Source organism: Carlito syrichta, unplaced genomic scaffold (assembly GCF_000164805.1).
Source record: "Carlito syrichta isolate Samal-C Ts95f unplaced genomic scaffold, Tarsius_syrichta-2.0.1 Scaffold308864, whole genome shotgun sequence".
In the NCBI taxonomy this organism is placed as follows: Eukaryota; Metazoa; Chordata; class Mammalia; order Primates; family Tarsiidae; genus Carlito; species Carlito syrichta.
In genome coordinates this window covers 327,193-336,901 of record NW_007252960.1, presented here as the reverse complement: position 1 = coordinate 336,901, position 9,709 = coordinate 327,193, and the positions used below count along the sequence as shown (strand labels likewise).

The window sequence follows — 9,709 nt, the reverse complement described above, 5'->3', positions numbered from 1 at the left end:
AACTCAAAAAAAAAAAAAAAGAAAAAAGAAATCTATACTTTCTTTCTCTTCTTTTCTTCCTTCCTTCCTTCCTTTCTTCCTTCCATCTTTCTTTCTTTCTGGAAAGATAAATATTAGGGGTTAGTCAGAAGACATTAGCCCATCTGTTTGCAACTTTTGAGATACATCAAATGTGATTCCTGGACTACGGACAGTTTTTCTTCCTGCTCATCTGCGTTTTCTAAATTTTCAGCAATGGCCAGGCATGGTGGCTCATGCCTGTAATCCTAGCACTTTGGGAGGCTGAGGCGAGAGGATCACTTGAGCCTAGGGGTTTGAGACTAGCCTGGGCAACATAGCAAGACCTCATCTCTACAAAAAATAAAATAAAATAATTAGCTAGACGTGATGGTGCCAGTAGTCCCAGTTACTAAGGAGACTGGGGCAGGAGGATCGCTTGAGCCCAGGACGACAAGGCTGTGGTGAGCCATGATCACACCACCGTACTCCAGCCAGCCTGGCTGACAGAGGGAGATCCCGACTCAAAACAAAACAAAAGGTAAATTTTCAAGAATGGAACTTGGAATACTTTATTATTATTATAAAGCCACAAACACATCTTCTTCTCAATCCTTTACCTGTTAGCACTTTCCCTAGACCTCCTTGGGTCTATCAGTGACATTGTGATTCCTCCTAGGTTCAAAACTTGATCGTCATCATGCTTGATACTCTCTTCCCTCTCCCTTCCCTGTCAGTTAGTACCATATTTTGTGGTTATTTGAGTATATCTCTAGCTTCCTTGTTTGATTTTAAGTTCTCAATGGGTATACACCTTGTCTGGTCTGTCTCTCTGGAGACTATCCCATAATACAGCTCACATACAGATGATCTAAAAATGGTGACTGAACTTTTTCTTTGTTGCCGCAGGCCTGTCTCTCTATATCTTGCAACTGTCACCTGACTGAGAAATTTCCTCTATAAATAAACCGTTTCTGTTTCAGGTATGGTTTGCCCTGATACTTACACCACATCTCTCAATCCACCCAAGTCTCAAACTTAGGCACCTGAATTAGAGGTGGTATTCAAATCCTTAGCCACAGTGTGAGCAGACGATGTCCATAAGAGCCAGGTAAGCATGGTCAAGATCTTTGTCCTCCTAGGTGCTGTCGCTGTGGTCTTCATCGGGGACCCCTTGACGGTTTTGACTTGTCCCTCTACACTGTTCTTTTCGTGGTTCTCTTGTTTTTTCTTTGCGATCATGTTGCAGATGACTCAGCAGTGCTTTCAAAATGAATATTTTGATAGTTTGCTGCACACTTGCAAACCTTGTCAACTTCGATGTGCGAATACTCCTCCTCTGATATGTCAACAATATTGTAATGCAAGTAAGTAATAATGCTTGAATAATTATTTATTGGTGTGAACTATTCTCTCTATATTGGCTGTTTATTCAGAGAATAAACATTATAGGGAAGATGGTGAGATTTTCTGAATCAGAAAGAGAAAGGAGCCGGGTGGCTCATGCCTGTAGTATCAGCTACTAGGGAGACTGAGGTGGAAGGATAGCTTGAGTCCAGGAGTTTGAGGTTGCAGTGAACTATGATCACACCACTATACTCCAGCTTGGGCAACAGAGCAAACCTCCAACTCTAAAATAAATAAGTCAATAAATGAGGCTGGGGCAACCCCTTTGGGTCCCCTCCCACTGTGGGAGCTTTTCTGTCCTCTTAATAAATCCTGCTTTCATAAATAATTAAATAAATAAGTAAAGTCAGGCGAGGTGACTCACCCCTGTAACTCCAGCACTTTGGGAGGCCAAGGTGAGAGAATTGCCTGAACCCATGGTTGAGCAACTTGGTGAGACTTCATCTCTACAACAAATCAAAAAAATTAGCCAGGAGTGGTGCTGAGTGCCTGTAGTTCCAGCTATTTGGAAGGCTGAGATGAAAGGATCACCTGAGGCAAGCAGGTCGATGCCATGGTGGCTGTGAGCATGCCACTGCCCTCCAGCCTGGGTGACAGAGTGAGACTCTGAGTCAAAAAATAAAAAAAAAAGTTAATAAATAAGTAAAGAGAAAGGACAGAAGGCAGTGGTTTTAAATGTCTACAGAAATAAAGTAATTATTCAGAACTAGACTCAATATTATCCAGTAATATTGGCAACATAGATTTTAAAAATCAATTTTTCTAATAAGTGGTATTTAATGAATTAGGGGAACTGAATGGCAAATAATCCACATTTGATGTGAATGTTACACTCTCAGCTCATTATTTCTCTGACTTTTTAAAATAAAGGTCTGCCCAATTCCATGAAAGGAACAAATGTGATTCTCTGGACCTGTTTGGGCCTGAGTTTGACCGTTTCTTTGGCAGTTTTCATGCTGATGTTCTTGCTAAGGAAGATGAACTCTGAACCACTCAAGGATGAGCTTAAAAGCACAGGTTGGTTTGATGGTGAATCTTTGAAATCTATTTCCAAGAGATCTATTTCCTTTTCTTTTTTTAACGTTGGCTGTTTCATTGTCTGCAGCCCTTTCCAGTGTGTTAGATAGTAATGTGAAATGGTAGAACCTTCATTCTGTTTTTGACACCTGTGACGTCTCTTTCGGTTTCCCCCAAATTCTTTCCTTGGTAATGACTCTATTGAAACACTCAACTTGGGAAGCTTTCATCTCTTTGACTGAAGCTAGCACATTAATTAAATGTTCCGCTTTTAGAAACTCCTAGCCAAGCCTGCTACTGTCAGGGAAAGCATATTTGGCAAGATCTGTGGCCATGTTTTTTTTTTTTTTTTTAAATGGCTCAGGCAATCTTACCGCTTCTGCCTTCCAAGTAGCTGGAACTATAGGCGAGCGCTACCAAGCCCAGCTAATTTTTTTATTTATTGTAGAGACGAGGTCCTGCCAAGTTGTCCAGGCTGGTCTCAAACCCTTGGGATCAGGCAATCTGCTTGCCTCTGCCACCCAAGTTGTTGGGATTCCAGGAGTGGGCCATTGCGCCCGGCCTGTGGCCATGTTTTTTGAGTCGAAGTCTCACTCTGTCGCCCAGACTGGAGTGCAGTGGCATGCTCATGGCCACCCTAATGTTGACTCGCTAGCCCGCAGTGATCCTTCCACCTCAGCCTTCCAAGTAGCTGGAACTACAGGCACATACTACCATGCCTGGTTAATTTTTGATTTATTGTAGAGATGAGGTCTTGCCAAGTTGCCCAGGCTGATCTCAAACCTGTGGACTCAGGCAATCCATTCGCCTTGGCCACCCAGAGTGCTCGGATTACAGGTTGGGCCATTAATCTCGGCCGGTCATGTTTTTAATACCAGTATACATGCTGTTCCCTTAGGTGAACATTTTACTACTGACAAATGCTAAAAATGAATAACCAGTTGCTAATGGATTATTTGAGCAATCATCTAAAAAATGTCTTTATTAGGGAGTAGAGAACCAGTCGTAGAGAAGTGAATGTTCTACTTAAGGGCCTCTTAGGATAAAAATATTTTTGCAGCACCTTTGTGATCTGATTCCCAAATAAGCAGCAGATACTGCCCCATTTCTTTATACATGTTATATATACACGATCTGCAAAGCCTTTTCCCCACTAGCTTTTGAGTACAGCAGGAGAGGGAGATGACTGACGGCTCTACAGAATTTACTCACATTTCTTTCTCCCCTCTGGGATCTGATAGACAAGTGGAGAGTGAATTTCTTTTTCTTTTTTTTTTTGAGTTGGAGTCTCACTCTGTCACCCAGACTGGAGTGCAATGGCCGCTCCCGGTCACCGCAGCCTCGACCTGCTGGGCTCCGGCAATCCTTCTGCCTCAGCCTTCCAAGTAGCTGGAACTACAGGCGCGCGCTGTAGTTCAGTGTCCACCTTCCCAGTTCATTTTTGATTTGTTGTAGAGATGAGGTCTCGTCAAGTTGCCCAGGCGGGTCTTGAACCCGCGGGCTCAGGCAATCCATTCACCTTGGCCTCCCAAAGTGCTGGGATTACAGGCTGAGCCACCAAGCCCGGCCGAGAGTGAATTTCTTTTACATAAAATAAAAATTTTATCTATTTAAGGTGTACAACATCATGTTTTGCTATGCATATCTACAAGGAATGATTACACTCACCAAACACATCAACATACCCATCTCTTTACATGGTTTCCCTTTTTTTTTTTTTTTTTTTTTGAGTTGGAGTCTCACTGTCACTCAGACTGGAGTGCAGTGGCCGCTCCCGGCCACCGCAGCCTCAACCTGCTGGGCTCCGGCGATCCTTCCACCTCAGCCTTCTGAGTAGCCGGAACTACAGGCATGCACTACCACGCCCGGTTAATTTTTTGATTTATTGTAGAGATGAGGTCTCGCCTGCCCAGGCGGGTCTCAAACCCGCGGGCTCAGGCAATCCACTCACCTCAGCCTCCCAAAGGTATGGGATTACAGGGGTTTCCCATTTTTTGCGGTGAGAACTGTACTCTACTCTTATTTATTTTTGGGCCGGAGTCTCACTCTGTTGCCCAGGCTGGAGTGCAGTGGCACATTCATGTTCAGTGGCACCCTCTAGTTCAGAGGATCCTTCTGCCTCAGCCATCCAGGTAGCCAGAACTACAGGCGTGCAGCACCATGCTCGACTCATTTTTCTTGATTTATTGTAGAGATGAGGTCTTGTAAGTTGCCCAAGCTGGTCTTGGATCCATGGACTCAGGCAATCCTCTCACCTTGGCCTCCCAAAGTGCTGGGATTATAAGCGTGAGCCACTGTGCCTGGCCTTGAATTCTACTCTTAACAAACTTGCAGTATACAATACAGTATTATTAGTAGTATTTTGAGTGGGATCTCACACTGTTGCCCAGGCTGCAGTGCAGTGGTGTGATCATGGCTCACTCAAGCCTTGACCTCCTGGGCTCAAGTGATCCTTCCATCTCAGCCTCCTGAGTATCTGGGACTACAGGTGCGTGCCACCATGCCAGGCTAATTTTTTTTTTTTTTTTTTTTGTAGATATGAGGTCCTGCTATGTTGCCCAGATAGGTCTCAAACTCACTGAGTTCAAGCAATCCTCTTGCCTTGGCCTCCCTAAATGCTGGAATTACAGGCATGAGCCACTGTACCTGACCACAATACAGTATTGTTAACTATAGGTATTATGTCTCATATTAGATCTCTAGATTTATCTATTCCCCATAATTATAACATCATGCCCTTTGATCCCCATTTCCTTATTTCCCCCACCTCTGTAACTACCTGTTTTACTTTCCTTCTATGTATTCAACTTTTTTAGATTCCACATACAAGTAAGATCATCCATTATTTTTCTTCCTGTGTCTTATTTTGAGAGTGACTTTAAGTGTGACGTTTTGGAAGATGGAGTTACACAGTGGAATGTCAGGAAGTAGTAAAACTTACCTGAATAGGGGCATAATGGGGACATAATGGAGATTCCTTCTTTTTTCTTTGAGTCAGAGTCTCACTCTGTTGCCCAAGCTGGAGTGCAATGGCATGCCCACGGCCACCACAGCCTTGATCTGGTGGGCTCAGGTGATCCTTCCGGCTCTGCCTTCCAAGTAGCTGGAACTTCAGGCACACACCACCATGCCCAGCGAATTTTTTGATTTATTGGAGATGAGGTCTCGCCAAGCTGCCCTGGTTGGTCTCAAACCCATGAGCCTAGGCAATCCTTTTACCTCAGCCTTCCAAGTGCTGGAATTATAGGCATGAGCCACTACACCTGGCCTGGAGACTCCTTCTTTATGCGATCACTACAGATTCATTAAAAAAAAAAACACTTGATCTGCTACAAAATGCAAAAGAAATGTCTTTACCATCTGTTTCTTTCTTTTTTTTTTTGAGTCAGAGTCTCTGTCACCCAGACTGGAGTGCAGTGGCCGCTCCTGGCCACTGCAGCTTCGGTCTGCTGGGCTCCAGCGATCCTTCCGCCTCAGCCTTCCAAGTAGCTGTAACTATAGGTGCGCGCTACCACGCCCGGCTAATTTTTTTATTTATTGTAGAGATGAAGTCTCGCCAAGTTGCCCAGGCAGGTCTCGAACCCACAAGCTCAGGCAATCCACTCACCTCAGCTTGCCAAAGCGCTGGGATTACAGGCCGAGCCACCGAGCCCGGCTTCTTTTTTTTTTTTTTTCAGAGTCTCATTCTGTTGCTGTAGTGTAGTGGCATGCTCACAGTCACCACAATCTCGACCTGTTGGGCTCCGGTGACACTTCTGCCTCAGCCTTCCAAGTAGCTGGAACTACAGGCGCATGGCACCACACCCGACTATTTTTTGATTTATTGTAGAGACGAGGTCTCACCAAGTTACCCAGAATGGTCTCAAACCCCTGAGCTCAGGTAATCCTCTTGCCTTTGTCCCCCCAAAGTGCTGAGCCACTGTGCCTGGACTTCTTTCTTTTTCTTTTTTTTTGAGTTGGTGGTCTCACTTTTGCCCAGACTGGAGTGTAGGTGGCACAATCATGGCTCATTGCAGCGTTGACCTCCTGGGCTCAGGCAATCCTTCCATCCCAGCCTCCTGAGTAGCTAGGACTACAGGTGTGTACCACCATGCCTGGCCAATTTTTAAACTTTTTGTAGAGATGAGGTCTTGCTATGTTGCCCAGGCTGGTTTCAAACTCCTGGTCTCAAGAGTTCCTCCTGCCTCAGCCTACCAAAGTGCTAGGATTATTAGTGTGATCACCCCACTATTGCAGTCTGGGTGACAGAGTGAGACTGTCTTGAAAACAAAAACTGTAGCCGGGCGTGGAAGCACGCGCCTGTAGTTCCAGCTACTCGGAGGTTTGAGGCGGAAGGATCGCCGGAGCCCAGCAGGTCAAGGTTGCAGTGGCCACGAGTGGCCACTGCACTCCAGTCTGGATGACAGAGTGAGACTCCAACTCAAAAAAAACAAAAATAAAAAAGAAAACAAAAACTGGCTACTTGCCTAGAGTGTAGGTAAAATCACTGGATTTTTAAATGCGGCCAACATAAAATAAACAAACAAACACTTAAAAACACTGTATGCCTCCAAACAAACCTTGTTTTCAAGCCCAGTGTGGCCTGTGATCTGTTATTTTCTGACTTCTAGCATAGGACATACTCATTCTTTTTGTATGAAAACATCAGTGGTGTGTACCTGTAATACCAGCTACATGGAAGGCTGAGGTGGGAGGATCACTTAAGTCCAGGAATTTGAGTTTCCCCTGGGCAACACAGCCAGATCCCATCCTGCCTCTTTAAAAAGAAAGAAAGAAAGAGAGAGAGAGAGAGAGAGAGAGAGAGAAAGAAAGAAAGAAAAAGAAAAGGGTCTGTCTTAGCTGGGCTCAGTGGTTCACACCTTTATTTTATTTTTATTTTGAGTTGGAGTCTCACTCTATTGCCCAGATTGGAGTGCAGTGGCTGTTCCTGGCCACCGCAGCCTCGACCTGCTGGACTCCGGAGATCCTTCCGCCTCAGCCTTCCGAGTAGCCGGAATTATAGGCATGCGCTACCATGCCCAGCTGATTTTTTGATTTATTGTAGAGATGAGGTCTCACTGCCCAGGCAGGTCTTGAACCCACGGACTCAGGCAATCCACTCACCTCAGCCTCCCAAAGGCACGGGATTACAGGCTGAGCCACCAAGCCCGTCTGGTTCACACCTTTAATCCCAGTACTTTGGCAGGCGAGGCGAGAGGATTGCCTGAGTTCAAGAGTTCAAGAATAGCCTGGGCAATACAGCAAGACCTCATCCCTACAATTAAAAAAAAAAAAGCCAGGCATGGTAGCACATGCCTGTGGTTCCAGCTACTTGGAAAGCTAAGGCAGAAGGATCATCAGAGCCCAGCAGGTTGAGGCAGTGGTGGCTGTGAGCATACCATTGCACTCCAGCCTGGGTGACAGAGTGAGACTCTGACTCAAAGCAAAAAAAAAAAAAAAAAGGTCTGTCTCTCATTGTTTTGAGTCCAGATGCTTTGCTGTGTACTGTTAAGACTGTCATGACCATACATTTTGTGAAGTTCGGGTTAATGTTTCTATTATGTACAACCAGGATCAGTTCTCCCAGGCATGGCTAATGCTGACTTTGACAACAGCAACACTGGTGATAAAAATATTCTTCAGAGAGGCCTGGGGTACACAGTAGAAGAATGTACCTGTGAAGACTGTACCACAAGCAAACCAAAGATGGATTCTGACCATTTCTTTCCACTCCCAGTCATGGAGGAAGGTGCAACCATACTTGTAACCACGAAAACGAAAGACTATTGCAATGGTCTGGCATCTGCTTTGAGTGTTACAGAGACAGAGATACCAGTTTCTACTAGATAACTAACCATCTCAACAGATATAGTGCTACTCTGAAAATCTTTAATCTGAAGGAAAGACGATGCTTCAGTTCTCTTTAGGATAACTATGTGTTTCAGTTGTTGAAACAGCTTTTTGTCATCTAATTCTGGAAAGTTTTTATGTTAGATATAATTTTCTATTACTGGGATCTTAACTATAGACATTTCCTTGGTTTCATGATTAAACTTTTGATCTACTGAAGAAAAGGCTTGGTAATCTGTAAATCCCATAGTCACACATCTCTCTGGGTAGGACCTTTCTCTCCTGTATACAAACATATGCATTTAGGACAGATGGGATTTTTCTCTTTATTGTTAAAGGAAATCAAACTTATACTACAGCACTTTGGGAGGCAGAGGTGAGAGGACTGCTTGAGCCCAGGGGTTCAAGATCAGCCTGGGCAATTTGGCAGGACCTTGTCTCTATAATCAATCAAAAAATCAGCCGGGCATGGTAGCACCTGCCTGTAGTTCCAGCTACTTGGAAGGCTGAGGTGGAAGAATCACCTGAACCCAGCAGGTCGAGGCTGCGGTGGCTGTGAGTGTGCTACTGCACTCCAGTCGGGGTGACAGAGTGAGACTCCAACTCAAAAAACAACCAGAAAACAAACAAAAAAATTTACTACTTATTTTTGCAAATAGGAGAAGTCTTGAATTAACCAGACTAATTCGGTGTACAACGCATTGGTGGTTCTTGGCCTTGTGAGCTTGCAACATAATGAAGGCAGTAGGTATTATGGCAATCATATCAATACACGCGGCCAGGCGTGGTGGCTCATGCCTGTAATCCTAGTACTTTGGGAGGTGGAGGCAAGAGGACTGCCTGAGCCCACAGGTTTGAGACCAGCCTGGGCAAAATGGTGAGAACTCTACAATAAATCAAAAACTTAGCCGGACGTGGTAGGATGCGTCTGTGGTTCAGGCTACTTGGAGGGCTAAGGCAGGATTGTGGGAGCCCAGCAGGCTGAGGCTGTGGTGGCCATGAGCGTGCCACTGCACTCTAGCCTGGAAGACAGAGTAAGACTCTGACACACACACACACACACACACACACACACACACACACACACACACACGTATAAAACCAAGCTGTAATCTGACCACACTGGCCATGATCACTCATATTTGGATCAGTATAAACCTCCTTATATGTATAGTGTATAGAGTTTGGCTTCCTGTCAACAGTCTTTACCAAAAGGTTTTTTTTCCTGCCTTCTCTAACTAAATTTCTTTGAAGTAGTAGTAGAATTGGGAAAGGGAGTATTTTTTTTCTGAATTCTGAGAATTTTAAAAATATAGAACAGTACAAAGAATCACAATGGTCCACATGCCTACCTAGAATCCCAACAAAGCTGATTTTTAACACTTCAATGGCTTCTTTCATTTTTTTTTTTTTTTGTGGAGTCTCACTCTGTCGCCCAGATTGGAGTGCAGTGGCTGTT

The 9,709-nt window shown here is 44.6% G+C and overlaps 1 protein-coding gene across 1 annotated transcript; it reads left to right on the top strand.

Moving 5' to 3' along the window:
* Positions 1 to 1,237: 1,237 nt before the first annotated feature.
* On the top strand, positions 1,238 to 8,250 carry TNFRSF17 (TNF receptor superfamily member 17). Its single transcript, XM_008066236.1, has 3 exons — positions 1,238 to 1,364; positions 2,275 to 2,421; positions 7,973 to 8,250. Exons 1-3 carry the CDS (start codon positions 1,238 to 1,240, stop codon positions 8,248 to 8,250), a joined length of 552 nt encoding a protein of 183 aa, XP_008064427.1.
* The last annotated feature ends 1,459 nt before the right edge of the window (positions 8,251 to 9,709 follow it).